The sequence below is a fragment of the Diuraphis noxia genome, unplaced genomic scaffold (assembly GCF_037042655.1).
Source record: "Diuraphis noxia isolate RWA-SAM2 unplaced genomic scaffold, SU_Dnox_SAM2 contig0003, whole genome shotgun sequence".
NCBI lineage: Eukaryota > Metazoa > Arthropoda > Insecta > Hemiptera > Aphididae > Diuraphis > Diuraphis noxia.
Genome location: NW_028301713.1, coordinates 71,691,793 through 71,717,081, shown reverse-complemented (window position 1 = coordinate 71,717,081; position 25,289 = coordinate 71,691,793). Strand labels below are relative to the sequence as shown.

General features: G+C 29.9%; 1 protein-coding gene across 3 annotated transcripts; it reads left to right on the top strand.

Moving 5' to 3' along the window:
- Nucleotides 1–517: 517 nt before the first annotated feature.
- LOC107164810 (uncharacterized) lies at nt 518–24,252 on the top strand. Of its 3 annotated transcripts, XM_089222621.1 has the most exons (9): nt 518–928; nt 14,379–14,451; nt 15,095–15,183; nt 16,685–16,806; nt 16,885–20,894; nt 20,970–21,163; nt 22,247–22,315; nt 23,156–23,239; nt 23,498–24,252. In XM_089222621.1, exons 1-9 carry the CDS (start codon nt 734–736, stop codon nt 23,543–23,545), a joined length of 4,884 nt encoding a protein of 1,627 aa, XP_089078747.1. In that variant the 5' UTR covers nt 518–733; the 3' UTR covers nt 23,546–24,252. The 3 variants fall into 3 exon arrangements, with proteins under 3 accessions (XP_089078747.1, XP_089078746.1, XP_089078745.1); XM_089222620.1 differs by having other exon boundaries at nt 16,906–21,163; XM_089222619.1 differs by having other exon boundaries at nt 16,885–21,163.
- The last annotated feature ends 1,037 nt before the right edge of the window (nt 24,253–25,289 follow it).

Below are 25,289 nucleotides of genomic sequence, written 5' to 3'. Positions count from 1 at the left end.
GTTGGAGCAGAGGGGGAAATTGTACAATCGCATATTATGTGCTGCCGCCCAGCTAGTGAACTAGTGATAAGTGAAGCTAATAGCTGATGCATTATAAGGTCCGAGGTAATAAGTAATAAGAATAACTAAAAATAATAATATACAAACCAGTCTATTACACCGTGGTAGTCTGCAGTAGTTGTGCTCCTCGCCCCTCTTCGACAATCTCCACCACGGCGCCGACGGAAATTTTCATAATCTATCGCAGTCGTATTTTCGTGTGCGCTCGCTCGGTCTTACCTGTTCGCCACCACGCGCGCTCTGTTGTCGGACGGACTCGCGTACGTACCACCAGGCGGCCAACCGTCGTCCGCAGTGGCATTAACGCGTACCTATGCATACTCCGTCCTCCGGCAGTTGCCGGTCCGTCAGTCCACTCAGTCCTGTTTACGTCGCCTTTCGTTGCGCCCGTTTTGTGTTCGCTGGTCGTCGTCGTCATCGTAATGAGTTCGACCGGTTACCCATGTAAACACAACGGAAACGTCCTAATAACCGAACATCGTGATTAGACTGCAACGAATATGTGATCGCTTTTATTTATTTACGTTTAATTGCTTACAGATTGTGTTTAATCCTAAGTTTTCCTATTTTTGTTCCCCCAATAATAAGTGCCATTAATTAAACTCTCATTCTACAAATAATTTTTGTTATGAACGTACGATTAGCGTGAAACTGTCTTTATAATCGTTATTCAATGAACGCTTTCGTGCGCGACGGTGCGGTGAACCGCAAGAGACGAGTCCGTCAAAGCTTAACTACGCGCTGTACTGAACCAGAGAGGAAAAAGACTTACAAGACTTATGCCAAAAAAGCAATATCAGTGCCACGTGACCTTGTGGCAAGTACCTCCAAAATACATTCCGGTGAATGTTCCGAAAACCAGTCGACGGTAAGATAGTTTAACTAACTATTATTGTGATAGGTTCCGAATTTTGTTTTCACTCGGTATTAGAAAGGATAATGTGATGAAGTCGATTAACACAGACCGACTGGTTTTATCCATGTCACGACCTGTGTGGATTGTTGTTAACTATTTAATTTTCCTACTCAGTACGTTGTGTCGCCGCGACCGTTAAAGTCGAACATAATTTTAAAATATATTATAATATTTTTGCTTACTCTTTCTCTCACTATTTATTTTAGTCGTTAGATCTTAATTAACGCACACCCAATTAATGCTGCGCGTCTTCAACAATGATAGTATTTAAAATATTATGGTTGCCACTCGCTGGTGGTATAATGCAGAGTAAAATGTTTTTGCCTTGCCAGTGGCAGTATAATATCATGTCCCGCATAATTTTGCCTTAACCACAATCACTACCTTAATACTATTTGAATCGTCATCGTAAAACAAATTAATACCTGTATTCCCTGTAGGTGGTGAGTAAAAATTATACTGAACACAAACTTCCTTCCCAATTTATTCAGACTTCGTGTGGCCGTGTGGGAACTTACTAAACCCCGATTATATGACATGTGCTGTGAACATTTTGTGTAGAAACATTCAAACATGGAAGGTTAGTCTGTTATCGTAATTTTCGGTGGTGGGATTGTGGGGATTATACCGCCGTCCGTTGTAATAAACAGAGGTTCCCAAACTGTGACTTCTTACTACATTGTATTGTTAATCGACAGTCACATTTCGTGCCCCACCAATCCTTTTCAATAGACAATTATTATACAGAACCAACCGATATTTCTACGTTCCGCGTTCCATTATATCTCACCTCGTATGATAACTATCACTTCGCCATACTGCCCATCGAGCTGCCCATACTCGAAATGCCGCCTGTATACCTGATATATTATAATTTTTGTTTTTCGGCTATCTTATTTTAATAATATTAGGTATTTAATGTAGGGTTGGTAGTTTTTCGAATTTTGATATCAATACGAGTTGTACTGGTGACTCACATTACATTAATTGCATGATAATTTATAAGATGTTATAATATGAGTATAACAATAGCAATAATAAGATCAGCGATTAGAAAGAAGATAGTTATTATTACCATTACAATATTAGATTAATTCTGATGAAAGGGAAAAATGGGGAGGAACACAATTAAACATAGGTAATTATAAATCTTCCCATTTACTTGTGCGAGGAACGCATAGTAAAATACAAGTAGAAAGAGGTTAGTGATTTGACTACACTGATTTAAAGGATCATGAAAGAGTACCTACGTAATCTGATCCGGAAGACACAAAATGTGTACCTATATAAAACGAATAGGCATATAAAATTAATTGATTTTTGCAAGGATATTTTTAATAACTGCGTATCGATAAACGACTGTAATGCAATAAATTTTGTCTTGTAATAATATAATACTCGATTTAATATCTCTATTACATTGAGTATAATATTGTAAAGCATATACTCAGTGCTAATACAACATTATTACTGAAGACTACGCATTAAGGTCGCCACTGTGGCGGTGGCGGTTGCGGCAAAATGAAGTCTGACTCAATTTTACCGCCACCCCGGCGGCACCGCCAAGACAAAAGAATTTTACCGCCGCACACTGCAGCTGTAACCTTATCAAAAATGTAGCTCCACATGATACATACTGACATACGAACTTAAATGTATTGCATTTTCGCGGATTACTTTTTAAACTCATTCTTAACTCTTAGAACTTTAGTTTGTAATAATAATAAAAACATAAGGTGGGTCATCGAGATAAAGAATATCCTATTCTTGATCTCGATGGGGTAGGTCATAACGTCATATACCTCGTCTTATACTCATATCAGCGGTGATAAATGATTTTAATTGAGGCCAAAAAAGTGTTTACATAAATTGGCCATCGGGTATCAACCATGTGATACCTATATAATGATAAATAATGATATACAAAAGTAAAAAATTTAAACTACCAGCCTCAATTTTTAATCACTTCACGACCCCAAAAATATTGTGCCCTCAATGTGTAATGCCATCTATAATACTTAACAATTACGTTTTTTTTAAAAACAAATTCGTTCCAAATGATTGAAATAAAGTTATGTTAACATTCATTATGGTTGAAGTACCTCCGTTGGGAGGTCTCTTCCCTCAGTCTATTCCGTCTGTTTTGTACTATTTTATCAATTAAGCTTATTAATTAATAAAAAAAAATAATCAATAAATAAATAAATAATTAATTTATAAATTAATTAATACTTATTAATGTAACAGATGGGACAGAATAGATAGCATAATATAGAATTTTGTTGAAAAAAAAAACATTCATTATGAAAATTAATCGATTTGATGAGTAAGTGAATCACCTACCTATAGTGATTGATTTATCATGAAATACTCATTATTTCAAAAAGTATTGACTTTTTTCAAAAATTTTTTTTTACATGGTTTCAAGTTGTTGAAAAACCAACGTTTTTATTAAAAAATTATATTTTTAAATATTTTTTATCCTTATCATTTTTTAAGTTTTTTACTTTTTTGAATGACAAAATAGAGTTTTAATTTCATATTCCAAAGCAGAATATTTTTCTAAGTATTTTGATACATAGAAATCGAATTTGGGGCTAGTAGTTTATGAGTTTGCTATGGACTAGCGTCCCGCATTGCTTAGTTCACGGTCAACTAGGTAATAATTATGTAGACACCACCTGAGAGGGTAACAATTTCAAGGGAGTGGCCATGGATTATTAAAATAATAAGAGACTACTAAAGGTAAAAGTTAGGCGTGGACACCAAATAACATTGGGGGATTAACTGAACATTTATGGAAACAGATAGATAGGCGTTCCATGTCCTCAGGACGTTAGACACGACTATGGGATAAGAATTCCAAGAAACGATACCCAAATTAGGAATATACTGTCATAATAATAGATACAGTATTATCAAGCATGCAGCTGCACGGGATGTGTACTGATCTCATATGTGGGCGGGTGGCATTTCCGTCAGTTTAGATGATTATACCACATCCGTGAGAACAGCGACAAGAGCAAGTAGACTATGGGGAGTAGAGGGTAGCACTATATAAGGGACCCCGAAACGGCCTGTATTCAGACGCGACTTGACCAGACTAGCCAGAACACCTTCACGCCAGTCTGTTGTTTAATTTAATTCATTGGACTTAGAAAATTTCTTATAAACAATATTTTGAACTTAGAAAATATTCGAGTCAAATCGAATTTATTCTATCATTCAGAATACTTAACTTACATTCAGCTTTCATGTTATAAATAAATATATGTTTTACCACAATAAATAAACAATTAATCTAATTAAGAAGAATTCTACGTTGTGTAATTAACTCAAGAGTCACCTTCCAAACATCATCCTTGACTACTGATACCTGTAGGCGACGTGATCACTACAAGTTATAAGTATTTAAAGTTTAGACAAGCGGAGTAGTGGACAAACATTTTGCGGGGTAACCCCGTACCACTCCACTCTGCCAATCTAAACTTTAAATACTTATAACTCATAAACTACTAGCCCCAAATTCGATTCCTATGTATAAAAATACCGAGAAAAATACTTAGAAAAATATTCTGCTTTGAAATATGAAATTAAAACTCTATGTTGTCATTCAAAAAAGTAAAAAACTTAAAAAATGATAAGGATAAAAAATATTTTTTTAATAAAAACGTTGGTTTTTTAACAACTTAAAACCATGTAAAAAATAATTTGAAAAAAGTCAATACTTTTTGAAATAATGAGTGTTTTATGATAAATCAATCGCCCTGTATACTACTGGAAATGCGCCAAATCCTGTAGTGCATGGGGGTCGTCGATTCAAGGGCAAAAGTTTTTTATTTCTTTTGGAAACTATTAATTTGTATATTTTTAGTTCGAATATTGGTTGTTATAACCCGAATTTCGTAGTCCTCATTTGTTTTGGTGAAAATATTAGTTTCGTTGAGCGTTAAATATTTTACAATCTTTAAGTATTACTTTTTCGTTTTCGTTCAATTTTTATCGTTAGTCTATATGTATGATAAATAGTTTTGTTATTATATACTCAAAAAAAATCTGAATACGATACAAAGATCACTCGCTCTCTATTTCCGCTCACTAGGTATAGCATAATATTGATATAACAATTGAAATCATCATAGGTAATCGAAAAAATAAACCTTTTTTCACTTTATATTGATATAGTATTTAAAGGGCTATTTAAAAATAATTACTCATGAAAATAATTAGTGATTGAAGTTTTGAGCATTTATTAATTATGGCTGGCATAATGAATAAATGAAGCTTTTCATTTCACAGTACTCAATATCTATAAAGCCAAAAAACCTATTAAAATAAATCTTAAAATATAACATTGTCATATTAAAAAATTTTAATGCATGACATTAATAATATTGAATGGTTTAACTGATGTACCCTCTCTACTCTCCCATATAAAACATAGATTTTCTCAGCATTCCACTAACTCCGAAAATCTTTATGTAGTCTCCAGAAATGCTATGAATTATTGTCAAAATCGCTTAATATACCAGGCTAATGAGTTTTCCAATCAGCCATCTACTTCGTTTATGATCGCTTCTACTGAAATAAAATTAATTTACAATATTATATTTTATTGTATATATAAATTATAGTATTTCTGGTTTTTAAATTGTTTTATTAAGCATAATATTATGGTAAGATAAAGGTCCATAGTTGAACTTTGTGTTCAATAATCGACTTTAAAACTGACACATGTTAATTTAAATTTTTATATAGCTCATTAATAAATACACGATAAAGATTAATATAATAATTATATGTATCTGAGTAGGGTAATCCATATTTTTGTTTTAAGTACATCAAGTGTTTGCTTAATTGTTTATTAGTCATAACTAGGACTCGAATACTGATGCCTTTAAAAACCTATTCAAAAGGCCTAAAAAGGTGCATTTATACCTCGATTTATAACATACAAATCACAAAAAATACCCTTTAAATTGTTATATATTATAAGTACTTAAGTGCTACTATTAGGTATGAGTAAAAACTATTGAAGTTAATGCAATTATTTATTTGTTTTAATCTTAAAAACGGCATTAAAAATAACAGTTTATTACTTACGCAAAATTGTGATTTTTTTTTAATTTGTGGAAAATATATTAATGCTATGAACTGACGTCTACGAGTATACATATATTATAATATGTATAAATAGGATAGTATATCAGTATACAGGGTGATTCTTTTAAGTGGGTACACTAATTATCTCGAAAAGTATTTACTATTTTCAAAATATTTTTTTACATGATTTCTAGTTGTTAAAAAACCAACGTTTTTATTAAAAAATTATATTTTTTATCCTTATAATTTTTTAAGTTTTGATACGGTGTGGTAAGTTTAAGTACCAACCGTTCTTTGTAGAAATAAATATACCTTGGTTTTAGGATTTAATGGCTGGTCTTTTATTTAATCAAGTAATATATTATTTAATATTTGTACAATATCTGGGAGGAGTGAGATTCACGGATGCGTCAGTCAGACTTACACAAGCGGACTGACGCGGTGAGAGCTCGTGTTCGACCGACGATGTTATCGTTCAGTCCTATCACATATAATGGGTGTGAGATAATTATATTATATAGAGTTATAAGATATGGGAAGGAGTCCTCCACCAGTAGCGCGTAGCTTGTACAAGCGGCTACTACTTGATGGAAAGGAGCTCGGGTCGACGGTACTTTAGCAAGTGGTCGGTAAGGGAGAGAACGGGATCGATGACAGCAATCGCGTATATAATGTTGTATGACGTTCGGTCCGGTGGTTTCACTTGCCGTCCCGGATACTCAACGTCGTCGAATTTGTTGCTGCCGGTTCGATGGTCTTCGTTCTCCGACTATTATTGGTCGGCTGATTCTGGTCACGCTGCGTTCGCTTCGCCTCGACGCTGGTCTGCTCGGCGATCTGAACTTGAGCTGTAGAGTCGGTGTAGGTTGTTCTTCTGGTCTCTAGTCGTCGGTGTAGTAAGTTCTTGATGACTTGTTGACGATTAGAGATGAAGTTGAAGAGTGAAGAGTTTCTGAAATCTACTGGTATATATACCCATTTGGATCGGTAAAGTTGTTGCTGATTGTTTGTAGATTGTTGGTATGACGAGTCATCATCGTATCGTTGCCTGGTGGCTGTTACTAGCTCAGTGCGGTTTTTCCTCGTCATACCGTTGAAACTTTACTATGTAAAACCTGCCGTTTGGAACTGCGTTTAATATGTGTTGCATGTGGTTTTTAGTTGTTAGTGGTCCTGAAAAGGACCGTTTTATGTCGTACTCCGTTACAGTTTTTTACTTTTTTGAATGACAACATAGATTTTTAATTTCATATTCCAAAGCAGAATATTTTTCTAAGTATTTTGATTCATAAAAATCGAATCTAGGACGAGTAGTTTTTGAGTTATAAGTATTTAAAGTTTAGATTGGCAGAGTGGAGTGGTACGGGGTTACCCCGCAAAATGTTTGTCCACTACTCCGCTTGTCTAAACTTAAAATACATATAACTCATAAACTACTCGTCCTAAATTCGATTATTATGAATCAAAATACTTAGAAAAATATTCTGCTTTGGAATATGAAATTAAAACTCTATGTTGTCATTCAAAAAAGTAAAAAACTTAAAAAATGATAAGGATAAAAAATATTTAAAAATATAATTTTTTAATAAAAACGTTGGTTTTTTAACAACTTGAAACCATGTAAAAAAAAATTTTGAAAAAAATAAATACTTTTCGAGATAATTAGTGTAACCACTTAAAATAAGAATCACCCTGTATGTATGGAAACACCATACTATAATGTTAAGCAGTCTATAACCTCGTGTAGTAAACTATTGTTTATTTTGATTTACCAATAGGCTATTAGAGAATATATAATTTTAATAAGTCTGGGAATAAGACTAATAGTATTGCGTTTCTATGTACATGCAAGGAATACGACATAGGTATTAAATCACAAATAAAAGAACATATAAAAAATACGTTTGTTATCTATCAAAGTTACCTAAAGCACCTTCACGCCAGTAGATTCTTTGAATAATAATTTGTACTAAGAAATATTTTGGATTGAGAAAATATTCGAGTAATCCTATATATTTTGAATATTAACAAATTCTATTGATTGAAGTGTCTCGACTACATTAAATGTACCAGTTTAAATTTTTAGTCAATAGGTACCTATTGTTGATTAATTTCACAATTAGTTATCTATCTACCTCTTTAGAATCAGCTTCATGCGGAATCGCTACAATAATAACAAATAAATACCTAATGAATCCCTAATTTTGCGGAAATAGTAAATTCGTACACAAGAGAAGTAGGTAAACAATTGCATTCGTTTGTTCCTACACGGTGGAAAAAAGGCGTAAATATGTATTTACTAATTTTCATAAATAAATTAATAATTAAATTTGTTATATTAGATTAAGTTTAATTTGTTATAGGTATTAAATTTTAGGTAAACTTTATATGCTTAATCGATTAATTGATAGACAAATTATAATATATCAAATGAATTAATCTTACGAAAATGTGGGCACAGCGATGTTCTAATAAAGTCCATACGACAAACGCATGTGAAAATTTTCATTCAGATATTAATTCAAATTGTTATCACCAACATTCACATATTTTTAAAATTATTTAAATTCTCAAACTTTTTCTAGTACTTACGTATATAAAAATAAAAACTACAACTAGTTATACATAACCATAAATCAGTAAAAAAATAAAAAATAGGTACGCCGAAAAAGAAAATTTCATAAATAAAATATGTTTAGATTATACAACGAAACAAAATTCATCAATATGATTATACGATTATGTTACATTTTTAAGTATTAGAAATAAACCTTATAATTAAAATATAAAATATTGCATTACATGCGATTTTTATTATATTTTTTACTCATCATATTATATTAACTTGTGTCAATGCGTTATGCGATTTTTTTATATTTTTCAACCATTATATTATATTACCTACCTATATTTATAAAAATTTGTATGAATATAATTTTTTCTGCCATGTAGAAACTAATATACGTATTATGTAACTTTTTCTATATAGTGTGGTAACGTATGTATTTTTTTTACCTGCTACTCTCGTTTAGGAAACTTACATTCGCCCAATTTTGCTATTAAAGTAAAAAATTAGGTTGTTAGACTCGTATTTTACCGTAACATATTTTAAGATTGAAAGAATCGTCAATGATATATATTCTATAAAGAAGCAAAAGTCGTCAACACCCGGGCCCTAGACTAATTAGTCATTATAGACTTATGTTGTTTCATTGAAGCTATGTAGGTAGTTGGAAATAGTAAAAATTAGTCTAAGAACACTATTTTTCTTTTTTGAAAATGTATTAAAAAAATTTGTTAGAAAATAGTTAGGAATTTAAAAACGAATAACCTTAGATAGTTGAAATTTTCATATACTGTTTAAAGTATTATAATTTTCTATACAGGTAGCATAAACAATAGAATTTTCAAAATATTTTGACTCTTTTTATAAATATCAATACAAAAATGTTCGCTGGGTCAAAGAAGTTTGAAAATTAGATATAAGATTCTTTATAAGTTGTTATAATAGAAGCTTAAAATATTAAAGATATGGTATAAACACGATATTTTTTAAGCATTTAAAGTTCAAATGCTGACAGACGTCATTGTTTTTCTCTTTTGTAGTTTTGTACACTTATATACATAATATATACGTTAATTTATGTATGTTTGTAAAAATGAAATAAAATACATCAAAAACAAACAATTTTTAATAATAGGTAAGCTGGCGTTGGATCAAAATTAGATACTTAGATGACAAAAAAAATTGTACATGGCGCTTACCGTTCTGTAGGCCGAGAGTTTCTCGGGGTAGTGAACTTTCTACAATAAGCTCATTTCGCTTCGACTGTGGCTCAATGTACTGTCTAATTTCATTTATTTTACACTGTCATCCATTGTACGCCAAGTTCGTTCTTCTTATAAACCCGCTGACGGTGATCGCTGATAGTTGCGCGGTGATTTAAACTTGATTCTAGGATTCCTATGTATCGGCAGTAAGCGGCTTGTGAAATTCGCCTTCAGGAAGCTAAATGATGGACATAGGACGTATAGCATCCCTATTAAATTTAATTATTGAAAAAACTCTATTTTATTTTAAATATACATATTTAAACTAATATTTGGTAGTTAACATAGGTACATAAGAACTACCTATACTATTGATTACATTGCAAGTTACTTGTGCGAGTGAGTTTAATTAATAAACCTATATGAAGGGTCCACGGAAGTCCACGGGTCTGTGACATACTCGTATGCAACGATGGTTTTTATTCAAATACAGTGGTCGCCGCTTATAGGGATCACATTCGTTCAAGAGTACTTTAGATCACTATAACCGGAACTCACTATTTTAAGCGGCGACTCGAAAAACAGGTAGAAAATACCGTAAAAACATTTAAATATTAAAATTATATTTATGTAGTGTAATTATTTTTTATTTTTAATAATTTTTATTTTCTATACTATACTACCTATACTATACTATTTTCTATACCTACAATACACTGAACGACGGACGAAAACAAACCGTAAAGTAAGAGCGGCGGGTCACACAGAACTATATCCTAGGCAAAATAATATGTAATAATTTTTAAATACAATATAATTATTGTAAGCAAACTTATAAACAACCTTGTAATTAATTTTCAATTTTTAGTTTTCAACCTTAGATTTTTTTTTATCTTTTTTCAACGACAAAATTCTTTGCAAATTGTGGCCAACAATTTTTATTTTGTTTTTTTTAACTGCGATAAGTAGATACTACATATAAGAAACCTTGTATTAAATTTTAAAGATTTTCTGGACTGCTACATTTTTTTTATCGACATATCAAAACAAAATACTTAGAAAAATCTAAAATGTCAACTGTCTATAAATAACTAAAAAATAGCCAAATTATTTTGAAAATTTATTTGTTTAATATAATCTGGAATATAATATCTAATATGTATATAATAAAAAATATAAATATATATTATAATATACATAATATAGAACTTAAATAAATATGTAAACATATAACAATAAAATATAAATACTGTGACACACCACTAGTTAAAATACAATAAAATACAAAATACAATATATGTTCTAAATTTTTTTTACACACAGATATCTTGCTACTAGTTTAGCTTTTAGGCAAATTATTTTAACCTTTAGAATTTCAAAAACAGCAGTGTCTTCAATTGTTATTGAAATTTGTAAAAGAATTTGTAAAATATTGAAAGAATAACATAATATGCTCACACCTACAATAGTTGATTTCGAAAAAAATACACAAGAATTTGATGAAAATTGGAATTTTCCAAATTGTGTTGGAAAAAAGTAGGTACAGACGGCAAACATATTCGGATAAAATGTTCAAAAAAATCCGGTAGTATATTCTTCAATTATAAACAGTTTTTCTCTATTGTTTTGATGGCTGTTGCTGATGCAAATTATAAATTTATTATGATTGACGTCGGGTCTTAAGGAAAAGATAGCGTGGAGGTATATTATAAAATTCAAATATTTTAAAACGTCTTGACAATAAAACTTTGAAGCTACATCATTCTAAAAAACTACAAAATTTGAACTTAATTGGTCCATAATATACTTTCATTGCTGATGAAGCATTTCCTTTGCGAACATTCATGATGCGACCATGCCCAAGAAGGTTACTAAATGATGAAAATAAAAGTTACTTTAATTATAGACCATCCAGAGCACGAATGACAATAGAATGTTCTTTCGGTATAGCAGCAGCAAAATTTAGAATTTTGCAGAAGTCTATAGGGACAAAGATAGACAATGCTGATCACATTTGTAAAAGCATTATGTATGCTGCACAATGTAATTATAGATTTGGAAAAAAAAGCGGGTCAGTGGATGTCGCTCTGCTGTACATTAAGGGGTGGGATGGTCCTCTGAATTGGTTAGGTTAAATTTAAATGCAATGATGCCTATCATTGCATACAAAAAAAATTTTCGACACCAAAAAAAAAAAAAATTTAAAAGTTCAGTTGTCAATTAATATTTCAAAAAAAGTCAAAATATTTTGAAAATTAAATCATGTAAAGAACATGCCAATCTAAATAACTGGTAAAATTTTTAAGTATCTACGACTTATACTTTATGAATAATAACAAATATTTAAAATCGTTTGAGGATAAATCGTTATCGTTACGCTATTTCATAAAAATTTAAAATTCAAACGCACTTAAAATTGTTCCTATAATGATGCTTCGAGTTTTCTCTATAGCTAATTGAAGGAAAACTATAATGGAAAACTTAGTGTTGTATTTTTAATCCTTAGTTATAAACTCAAAAAATTTTATGATTTTTCAACTTCAAAATTATTTGTTCGCGTTTTCGACAGGTTTCGTAAAAATTTGAACTATAAACGTTTATAAAAAAAATTGTGACTTATGATTTTAAATTTTTTTTAGCTACAATAAGAACATTTCATAAGGAACCTTGTATTAAATTTTCAAGTTTTTTTGGTCTTCCAACATTTTTTTACCGGCACTTCAAAAAAAAATTCTCATAAAAACCGAAAATTTCAGTGGTCTATAAATAACTCAAAAAAAGTCAACAATTTTTTAAGATTAAACTGAATATAGATACCATAACATAAACATTTGGTGAAAATTTCAAGTATTTACAGTGATTAGTTTTTGAATTACAACCATATATAAAAATCGATTTGGTCGAAAACTGATTTTGCGTACGTAAAAATTCCCGTTTTTCTCGATTTTTTTGAAAACTGTTGGAAAATGTTTACTTTTGCTCTATAATGCACCAAGGATACTCACTTTTACATCGGAAACCACCCCCAAAGTTTGAAATTGAAGCATTATTTCGACTAGTTATGCTGTACACAGACAAAAAAAAAAACACATCATTGTAAAATCAATACATACATCACTTCGTTCAGAATCTAAAAGGAGTAACAGCATATAATATGGACTCAGATATATCAAACCGAATGAATAATTTATCCAGCGATTTAACAATAAGTGTGAGAAATAACAAAACATCCAGAGCAGCGGAGAATATAAGACGTAATTTAAGCATTTTTTTTCAATAATAATTTGTAATACATTGTTATAAATAAATAACCGATAAATATTGTTTTATATTATAAAATGATTTTTTCGCTAAATTTTTAGGAAAGTATAAATTACCACGATACAGAACTTTAACTACCAAATTGTCCAATTTGTATTGCTCATAGGAACTAATTATATTATTACTAGTATTGTGTTATTTTTATTATTACTGATTATATTATTCCATAAAATATTAATTTATTATATAATAAATAATAATATTGTAATATTGTAATAATAAGATATTTAATTAGCTAATATATTCAGTATACAATTTTAAATTAACTAACTTGACATTCCAAGTTCATTGGATACAGAATCCCAATGCCTGTCTGCCACTACCCGATCTTTAAATTTTGTATCTCATTTATTCAAAGTACCGATCTTTTTTGTACTTCGGAAATAAGAAGATCCATTTTTTAAATAAAAATAAAAATAAATTGAAATAATCGACAGTGTGTCTTGACCGCACAACGTTGTATTAGAAAATAGAACATGCTCTATTTTGTGTGGTGCGTTAAAACGCATCGCACGCATGTTACGGCCAGTTAGGACATGTCCGTACTTTGTCACAGTTGGTTTTATTTGCGTGCACGCATCGCCCGCAATACATGCAACGCACGGATTCAGTTAGCGTAATATAATTGTCATTCATAATGGTTTTCCCTGTACACAAAAAGAGGTGATATAATTGTAAATTATATTTATATTTTATATTTCTGATCACAATAACCGAAAACCTGAACACTGTATGTGATGAAAAATGCACTCATAATGTCTGTTTGCTCCTTTCCTGGCATTTTTTATCACTATAAGCGGCCGATTCTTATAACCAGTGAATACTTTAAGTGGCGTCTACTGTACTAGACAAATACTGTTGCATCGTAGGTTGTTACTCCCGATCTATCGTCCGGGCAAAACTGGTCGGCTCATATCTTTCGAGCATATTATATTATAAAGTTATATATTTTCATAATAATATGAATTCGTTATAAACATTGCATGCTGTTATAAAATTAGTAGTTCAACTTGAGAAACGTAGTTAGCGTCAACTAGTCGGGTCGCAGTCAGGCGATACTCGTTTACCAACGCCAACCATTGAAATATATACGTATGCTTGCTGTGTATAATGTATAGTAGCAAAAGTCAGCCTTTCTTAAATTAAACAGAGTGTAGTAAATTCAGCGCATAGAGATAACTATTATATTTTATTTTTTTATTTTTAGATTGTACCAACTGAAAAGGAATCAAGATATACAAATATTGAATTTATTCGAGCAAGAGCTTTTTTATATTTAAGTAAGTTTTTGTTTCTATTATTTTTCTATTATTCTGTATTAAGCCTGGATTATTGAACTATTGGGTCTCAAAACATCAGATTTCGTTTAGAACCTATTCAACTTTTTAAACTTTAAAACATTTTTTACTATAAATTTACCGTTGTAAATTTAAATTTTTAATATTTTATTATTTAATTTATAAGTAAAATAATTTTGTCATATTGCATTATACAACCACCGCTGTAACATTAAATTCAAATTCAAAAACAATATCCATTTTATCCACAATCTCCATTTTCTAGATACGTACAGTTAGGTGTTATCCACTCACCCGCTTTTTTTTTTTTTTTAATTCCTTTTAAATGTTTATAAAAAAATATTTTGTAGATAAATACGGCAACTAAAATCAAATGGTTTGGGACCTTATCACTCTTCTCCTTTAATATTCCTTTTTTAGGCTTGAAATTTCCCTACATAATATGATTTCCAACGAATACGTAGACTAGAATATTTAGTGAATATAGATTTTTATGATAATTTTAGACATCCATCTATGTCGTTGACAGAAATGGTCTTTGTAATATTTTAAATAAATGTTACAACGACAAATTAAAATGTTAGTTTATTTTTCAATTTATGATTTACTAACTTTTTTTTTCTAGATTATAAGAAAATTAGTTCTCTTAACGTTAACAAACTCCTCAAACAATATTTAAAGCAATTTGATGAAAATGAATCGTATTTAAAAAGGGTAAGTGATTTTTAATTTTTTTATATTGCATGAGTTTTGTTGCTTGTATTTTATCCCTGTTTCCCTGTGAAAAAGATTATAATGTTTTTTTTATATCATATTTAGTCATTAGGCTCTTGCAAGGTGTTTTACTTTCATGCAATAACAAGTTATTGAGATAAAGAATTTAATTTAGCGAGGATCTTAGAAATGTTTTAGAAATATTTATATATACGTGTATTCTAATTATATAAATTTGAAATAAAAATCTTTGTATGGAGTAAACTCTGGAACTACTTATCAGATCTTCTTGATTTTTTACATCTGGACATTGTGGAGCAGGTTTTAGCATAAATCTAGTCCAATTAAGTTGCGGGGCTAAGAGGATGTTCATAAAATATACAATTGCGTCGCCATCTTTCCACCAACAAATATACTAAAGGTTGTATTTTGTAAGGTTGCTGTTTTAAATCTAAGGTTGCGAATTGTTTATAACTATTAATTATTGTTTTCGTATTATTTATTTCACGTTTTCACAATATTCATCAACATTTTTGCGCTTCATTAGATTATCACAATTGACTTAATTAAAATTTAAAAGCCGGGTACTAAACGACGAATTAAACACAAAAATCATATGGAGTTGGTATTTTTAAAGGGCAAAGAAGTGCACGGGGACCAGCTAGTATATTTATATCTAGAATAGTAAATTATGATTCGTGACATGGTTAATATAGATAATCTGTCGTTAAAAATAAATCTTAAAAATTTCAAACAAATGAATCTGATGATAAGACATTTTTGATATGTTTGAAAAACCTAGGATACAGCGTATTTGTATGTTAGTAAAAAAAATCTTTTATTTTTTAACAACTTGAATTTTAGTGACGAATGTTTGTTTTTAATTGATCATAAATTAAATTACTTGGAAAAGTATTGAGTGATAAGAATGCATTACAGTATTTACTGTTAATTTACTATTACAGCAGCATAAATGCTTAGTAATTTGGAAGTAGAGTATACAAACAATTTTGTTACGAATGGAAGTCCTAAAAATTTACTAGGATTATATTAATTGTAAAAATTTTACATGGTCGTGAAAACCGTTAAGTATTTAAACAATTTCAACAAATCTATCATATATCTGGTTTTGGTGAAATCGCCGGATAAATAAATAGTCAACGTTTAATTGTAATTTTCCTTTATTTGGCGGATGGTGGAACATGGGGGGGGGTACACTATAAATTCATGTTTTAATGTTTAAAAGTTACATTTTAAATTGACTATTACATATTCTCACAGAGTTTATTAACTATAAAACATTCTGTTTTAAATAACGAATACGTATTTTTATACTATTTAATAATTATAACTGCAATACTTAAAACAAATGTTTTTGAAAATACAATCAACTAACTTCTAGTATATAAAAAACCGTCTAGTGTCTATCGATTTTAAACTATAATAATTAGTATTTAAATTAAACGCAAATCTAATAAGAATGTATTCTTTTTTGTTTTAGATTTTCGATCAGTGTTACGATTTAACCGGATCTGTGGAAACGAGTAAAGCTATGATGAAACAACTTGAAACATGTCCAATACTTGATCTTGCTATTAATTCATCTTCAAGACCTAGTAATAGGTAAATCTTACTTACAAATTAAACATCTAACTTCCCTATTGTGTTTCGGTTCGTTTATAAACTTAGAATTAAATTTAGTCTTTTAAAATGTTGTTTTAGGACTATTTTGCCACGTCATGTTGATGAAAAAACTGTTAAAATAGTTAAAAAAAAGAAAGACAATAATATTATGACCCCCCAACTAAAAGAAATCATTGATTGCAAAAATTTAAAATTGTTTGGCAAGGATTATTCGTCAAAAGATAAAAAAATCCTCTACACAAACAAAATTAATGATTATAATACAACACCTAAAATAGATAACTATTCTGATACATCAGTAACTTCGGATGATGAAATTTATACTCCTATTCGCATGACTAAGGCTTATAGCGTAAATAACAAGAAAAAGAAATTTCCTAAAGTTACTCTAGTAAACAAACTGAACACTGGTGGTATCGTCCAAGGACAATCTAATTTAAGGATAAATAATTCTCAATCAAAACGAGTTAGTGCTAAAAGGTCAACTTCATCAACTAATCAGATGAAAACTTCGGCTTACAAAAAATTTAAAAAAAATCCAATTGATCATGATGCTGTAAATTATCAAATATCCTCAACAAATGTGAATAATGTTGAAGAAATTATAAATCCACGGCTAAGAACTGACGTAAGTGTTCAAAACGGTGAAGGTTTTATGCTGGAAACGGTTAATGATGTTGGACAAATTTTTGTTCCACAATTCAAAATTGATTTAGTTACAAATCCCGAAAGTTCTGAATTGAAAAAAAATATTGATGTTGGAGAAATAACTGTTCCACGAGAAGAAATAGTTGAATGTGGTCCAAATGTCAAAGATTCTGCATTAGAAACAAACATCGATGTCGAAGAAACTGCGTATCCAAGATTGATAATTGATGAATGTGTTCAAAATGACGAAGTTTCTGAATTAGAAACCGATTTTGATGCAAGAGAAAATGTTACACCAGTAGAAATAGATGAATGTGGTCCAAATATCAAAGATTCTGCATTAGAAACAAACATTGATGTCGAAGAAATTGCGTCTCCAAGATTGATAATTGATGAATGTGTTCAAAATGACGAAGTTTCTGAATTGGAAACCTATTTTGATGTAAGAGAAAATGTTACACCAGTAGAAATAGATGAGTGTGGTCCAAATATCAAAGATTCTGCATTAGAAACAAACATTGATGTCGAAGAAATTGCGTATCCAAGATTGATAATTGATGAATGTGTCCAAAATGACGAAGTTTCTGAATTGGAAACCGATTTTGATTCAAGAGAAAAAGTTACACCAGTAGAAATAGATGAATGTGGTCCAAATATCAAAGATTCTGCATTAGAAACAAACATTAATGTCGAAGAAATTGCGTATCCAAGATTGATAATTGATGAATGTGTCCAAAATGACGAAGTTTCTGAATTGGAAACCAATTTTGATGCAAGAGAAAATGTTACACCAGCAAAAATAAATGAATGTGGTCCAAATACCAAAGATTCTGCATTAGAAACAAACATCGATGTCGAAGAAATTTTATATCCAAGATTGATAATTGATGAATGTGCCCTAAATGAAGAAAGTTCTGCATTAGAAGCTAATTTTGATGTTAATGAAAATGTTTCACAAGTAGAACAAGATAAATTTGTTCAAAATTCTCATGATAATATAAAAATAAAAGGAAGGGATGAATGTCCTAAAAGCTCTGCATTGAACACGAATATTTGTGCAGGAGATAGTATAGATTTAATTGTAGATAGTAATACAGGTACTTCCGATGTGGTAAATTCTCAAATAAATACATCTAAAATTGATATTGCTGATACGAAAAAACAAGTATTGGACCATGAACATTTAGAGCTTAAAATTAGAAAAATTATTAACATTAATGATAAAGTATTTGAAAATTCTACCATTAAAGATTTGGCCACATATTTTCTAAATAACAATTTTCTATCCAAAATTGATGCATTATGGACCACTACGGAATCAGAACTTGTCGGAGAGTTAATTTTAAATCTCCTTAATATGTTTAATGACACTAAATACAATATGGCACAATTAACAGGTTGTTTAATTTGCATATTTCGCGAAATCTCTCAGAAGTCTTCAATGCTTTCAAGTCAGATGAAATTAAAATTAATTGTCTTCCTTGATGCTATTAAAAAATATATCAAATTTTATGATATTGGACTATGGAGAACTTGGTTTTTACCTAGTATGTTCTTCGACTGGTGTTTCATTATCGCGTGTATCTTTATGAATACTAAAAATGAATTTAAAATAGATATTAACAAGTCAGTTATTAGAAATGCAGCAGCGTACTTTAAAAAGGTGAAACAGTGTAGATATCTATTTATTCAACAAGATTCGAAACCAACAAAGTCACATAAGAAGACTGGAATATTTGAGTTGACAAGAATTGATGACTTGTTAGAAATCGATGGCGTTCATGCTACAAATGATACCAATGTAACATCGCATATCTCCGTTATACATTCAAATGAACTTGAAATGGATGACAACTGTATGGATACTACTAATCAAACTACGTCGGAAGTTATAGAGGAAATGTGTCCTGTTCCAGTTTATCCTAAAATATCTGTACGTCCTGAATTTAGTTTTTCAAATTCATTTGTTAACAAATCAAAATGGTTTAATGGTAATATCAGTGAACTTTTGAAAATAATGAATGCATCCATGTCCAAAAGAAGTATTGAAGGTTCCACTGTCCAAAATAATACAACAGTTGGTATCAATATAGAATCATCAAATGTTAATGAACGCCAAAGTGCAAACAAAAACCCAACAAAAACTAAAAAATCTAAATCACAAATTGAACCTCCTCGCGTATATTTTACGATTGCAAATAATCCTAAAGAATTTGATATTAATTATGGTTCATCATCGATCTCTCGGGTATCGAGTTCATCATCAATCCCTCAGATTTCAAACTTATCATCTGTCCCTAAGAAGTCAAGTTCATCATCGACCCCTCAGTTTTCAAGTTTATCATTAATCCCTCGGATGTCGAGTTCATCATCAGTCCCTAAGAAGTCAAGTTCGTCATCAGTCCCTCAGATTTCAATTTTACCATCAATTCCTCAGATGTCGAGTTCATCATCAGTTTCCAAGAAGTCAAGTTCGTCTTCAATCCCGCAGATTACAATTTTCCCATCAATCTCTCAAATGTCGAGTTCATCTTCAATTCCTCAGATGTCGAGTTCATCATCAGTCCCTAAGAAGTCATGTTCGTCATCATTCCCTCAGATTTCAATTTTACCATCAATTCCTCAAATGTCGAGTACATCATCAGTCCCTAAGAAGTCAAGTTCGTCATCAATCCCTCAGATTTCAATTTTACCATCAATCTCTCAAACGTCGAGTTCGTCATCAGTCCCTAAGGAGTCAAGTTCATCTTCAATTACTCAGATGTCGAGTTCATCATCAGTCCCTAAGAAGTCAAGTTCGTCATCATTCCCTCAGATTTCAATTTTACCATCAATCCCTCAAATGTCGAGTTCATCTTCAATTCCTCAGATGTCGAGTTCATTATCAGTCTCTAAGATTTCGAGGTCATCATCAATCCCTCAAATGTCAAGTTCATCTTCAATATTTCAGATTTCGAGTTCACCAGTAGTCCCTCAGTTGCCGAGTTCATCCGCAGCTCCTAAGAATTTAAGTGCATCAGCAGCAGTCTCTCAGAATTTAAGTTTATCAACAGTTTCTCAAAATTATTGTCCATATTACAATAATTATTCTTCCATTAATACTGGTAATCATCTTCCAGTAGGTTTGCAAACAGTTGTCCCTCGGAATTACAGTTTGTATTACAATAATTTGTCTTCTAATTATACCCAAATACCCATTGGTTCGCAAACAAGGCCTTCAATTTCTAATACTACAACACAAACATCAAATGCGGGAAGTACAAATGCAACATCTACTCAACATCAATTTTATTCACGTCAACAAAATTCAATGCGTCAGCATTCAATTGCTATGAATTCGCAACTTCCAAAGGTAGCAAATACATGTACACCAAACATGTATCAAAATTTGTGTAGTGATCCATATTGCAGTAAATCAAGTATTAACCACACTCAATACCCAAATTCTGCCCCGTCGTATTCACAATCGTTGTACAATCATAATATTTCATCAGTTACATCGCATCCTCAACATTCAAATACGCTTACATATCCTACCAATTTCGCACAATCAATACCGAGTGATCCATTAGCAAAAATCGCCGAACAAGTGGCATCGATGAATACCTGTATACAGCAACAGAATTATAATTATAAAAATTCTTACTTGATTCAGAATAACTTGCAGACTCCTGATCACAAATCCCAGGTAATTAATTATCATAATTTTATAGCTTTGTTTAATTACTTTATAATTTAAATTTAATTGAAGTTTAACACCATGAAACTTGTAAGTATAAATAACATTTTTGGAATAGGCAAACAAATGTAATAAAATGTGTGACAGTAAAGACTGTTAGTGTGAGTATAGGAATTGGGTAGTATGCTGCAGGATAAAGTGGTGACATGATAATATTATAGTTTGGGGTTATGCCTGGAAAATTGATAATGGAACCGATATTATATATGATGTAGAATGTGTAAGGGCAGAATAATATAAATGTGGATATGGAGCTTATAGATTTTATGAAGGCAAATTATAGAGCTGCAAGATAAATATATATGAACGTATTAGAGAAAATTTATGAGTATGATGTATTGAAAGAGTGTAGAACTGTTTTTAAATAGAATATAGGAGTAAGACTGTGTAAATTGTATATGAGTTTAGATGAATCGATTATGAAATTGATTGGGAAAGGCATGTGATGAAAATTATGTTATGTGTGGATTAAATATGTTCAACTTTAGTATTTATGGTTGGTAGTAAAAAAATATGATAATTTTAAATGGTTTATATAATGAAATTCTAGATAGTAACAATATATTTAAATAGTGGGTAAGTATAGTATCAATAAGGGTGCTAAGATGAAGTGATTAGGCTGGATATCTATTCTTATAGTGTAGTGTATTAAAAAGGCAACAATTGTAGTCTAGAGAACACCAGGAACAATAAATTGAGATAGATCGATCATATTGTGATGATAGGTTACTTGGAAGAAGTATGAGGTTGAAGAAAATAAAAGAGAGTAACCAAAAACGAGATGGATAGATGATATAGTTAATGACAAGAGAATAGCTGTTATGATTAAAAGCTAGGTAGGAAACAAGATTCCTATAGAGGTGTAGAAAGTAGAACTACTAAGTCTAGTCACATAATATGGTTGAAAAGAAGAAGAATAATATAATTGAAACCAAACACAATATCTTTATTTATTGATATTAACAATATAGTTTTAGCAGTTCTGCCATGTAGTAGGTAAACTATAAATGATTCAATTTTAAATATGTACAGGTTTCACCAGATTTGCCTGATGCTCGACTACCCAACATGCCAAATCATCAGGGTTCTAATAATAAAACGGTAAATATTGAGTCATTAGTCATATAATATGGAACTATAGTAAGGGAATGAATTAGCTTTTAGCATTTATTGGTTTTACAATGATTTTTGGTTTTGGAAGACAGTATGGGAATAAACAACTTATATCTAACATTTAAAATTGATCTAATAACAGGTTTAAGTTTATAAAGATAATTTTTGAGAAGCATGGGACTACCATAATCTTGTCTAGTTCTATAAATAAGTATAGTGTATTTGAAAATATTCAATTTTACAAAAACATATTAATTTATTTTGAATATTTATATTGAATTTCAGAAAAAATTATCCGTCAGATATTTAGATGTCTTTATTTAAAACTGTTTGAATCAGATAGTTTGATATTATTCTTACATTTAGTTGTCATATTAGTCCGTTTAAGAGTACCTAAGTAGTGAAAAGGGTTAATTTATTTTCTCGAGCATGGGTAATGCACTTTGTATACAAATTATTTAAATTACCAAAATAAAGAAGATCCATAAATGACATAACTTTTATTGAACAAAAAGGGAAATACCAGTACTATAGCCAGAAAATAATTTACTTTTTGGGGGGTTTGTAATCTATTCCTTAAAGTATAATGTCCTAATTTTTAGTCTTAAATTGAAGCTGCTATTTTTTGCTGGCAGAAACATTTAATATATTTCCGTAGGTACTATATCATTACATTAAAGGTACTTGCTAAAGTAATTAAAGAATTTTATCAATTTGATATTGTGTTTCTATTGACATAATAATATTGTTTTTAATCTTTAAAATAGTTTTGTTTTCAAAAGAATGAAATTCTATTAATGTTAAAATGATTTAATTCATTTTTTTTAGTGCATGGCTGCCAATTGTACAAATACTTCCAGTTTTCCTTGTAATACTTGTATGGCTGCTAGTTATTGCAGTATACAATGCCAAGTAAGGTTTTTATGTTTTTTATTTTCTTATTGAAACAAATTTTTAACTGATATTAATGAATAATGTTTCAAGAAATAGGCTTGGAACAAATAAATATATTTGGTTTCAATGTATTTTTAGAAATGTATTCTATTATTTCTTAATATTTTCTACCCTTGATCCATTAGTACAGTATACAATGTTAGATGTAGCTGTATTTATATTATATATCCAAATATTCAACTACAATCAAGTAATTAGTTAAATTTTCTGTTTCAGAAATCTGATTGGCATTACCACCAAAACGAATGTCATCTCAGTTTTTAACTGGATTGTAGGTTATTTATTCAAAATTGTTATGATTCATTTTTATAACATTGTTCAATATATCTGCTTTGGTTTTTATTTTAACATATTACCCTCAACTGCATCCTCATGATACCTACAACTAAATTTTTTTCATTCATGTATTAAATTTTATTATTTAATTGGCAAATGACATGAGCATAATTGTTATTCAAATAATAATAATTATTATTATTGTTTATTATTGTTATTATTATTATTGTATAAGATAGTTTTATTATTATTTTATGTTTTACATATTAGGAGTAATTATGCATGACTTTTCTATTATATAGTTTACTATAAGTCCATATTATTTGTATACATTATGTTGTTTTAGGAATGTCATTAGAAGGCTGACTTGACTATAAAACAATTTAACTGAGGCTATTTTAATTTTTGATTAATAGTCAACTTACCAATAATTTTAATAATTATAATAAGAATGTTGAGTTTTACAGCCAATAAGTAGTATTGTAAATTTTGTGATTTTTATGTGCAAAAATCCTGAGGGTAGAGTAGCTCCGAATTTGTTACTGGACAAATCGATATTCTCAGGCTACTTTTCATTATGACCTTTACTAATTACTAACATTGATATGACGGTATAATTTAACCTTTTGTTTGATGTGTAAAACATTTTTTTATCCAATCAACTTAGTGATTATATTCTACTGATCATCACATAAGTTTTTCGTATTATTATTTTCGGTTTCTCTGTATACCTAAAAAAAAATAATATAATTTATCATACCAATATTTAGGTTATAATTTGATTTGAGCTTTAAGCAATCTACCAATTAAATGGTATTAATTGTTTCAAACAAACCTGATAAATTTTTTAGTATTTCCTTTTAATTAATAAAAAATGAAACTTTTAACTTATTACATAAACTTTCAACAATTATAATTTATTTAAGGGGATTTACATAGACAATTTTTAAGGAGTTAAAAAAATGCACGATTTTCTAATTGTATGCATACAAGTCTTGTAATGGTGTGTGTAATAAGTTGTCATTAGTGTATATGACAATGCAAAAAAAAATTTTGGAGCTCTCCTACGCACACGTGAATGTTGAACAATGTATGCTCATTTGTATGCACTTTAGTTAGTCCTACTGATGGACCTGATACCGTGATAAGACTTCTAAAAACTTATGTGAGTTCCATAATTATATTCTTGGTATCGAAGCAGGCTTCATTTTAATATATTTAATTACATTTTCGAATAGTCAACATTTAACATTTTGTAAATTTTAAATATTCAAATTAGCTTTACGAAATTTTAAAACGTGGCCTGATCGATCACAAGTAGATATATTAACGATATTAAATCAGTTTTCAAAAGTCTTATCTTGTTGTTTACCAGATTAATCAGTATGATTGACAAAAAGTTGATACATTTTGGTTAAAATAATTGTCCGTTTGTAATCCGCTTCAAAAATTAATAGTCGGTTAGTTATTTTTTTATAAAATTTAGTTGTATCAAAATTTATTTTTTCTATAAAAATCATAGAATGCTTCTACATTATCTTTAGTCTGAGTTCCTCTAACTATTTTTTAGATATTTATGTGCATCATCACCAAAAGGATAATTTATATATTTTATCGATTCTTAATATGGGGGATAGATTTTGTCAACGAGCGTCTCCGGAAAAAAATTTCGATCAGAATCGTTCACATTTCTTATCATTATTTGTGAAAATCACATTTATTATCATCCTTT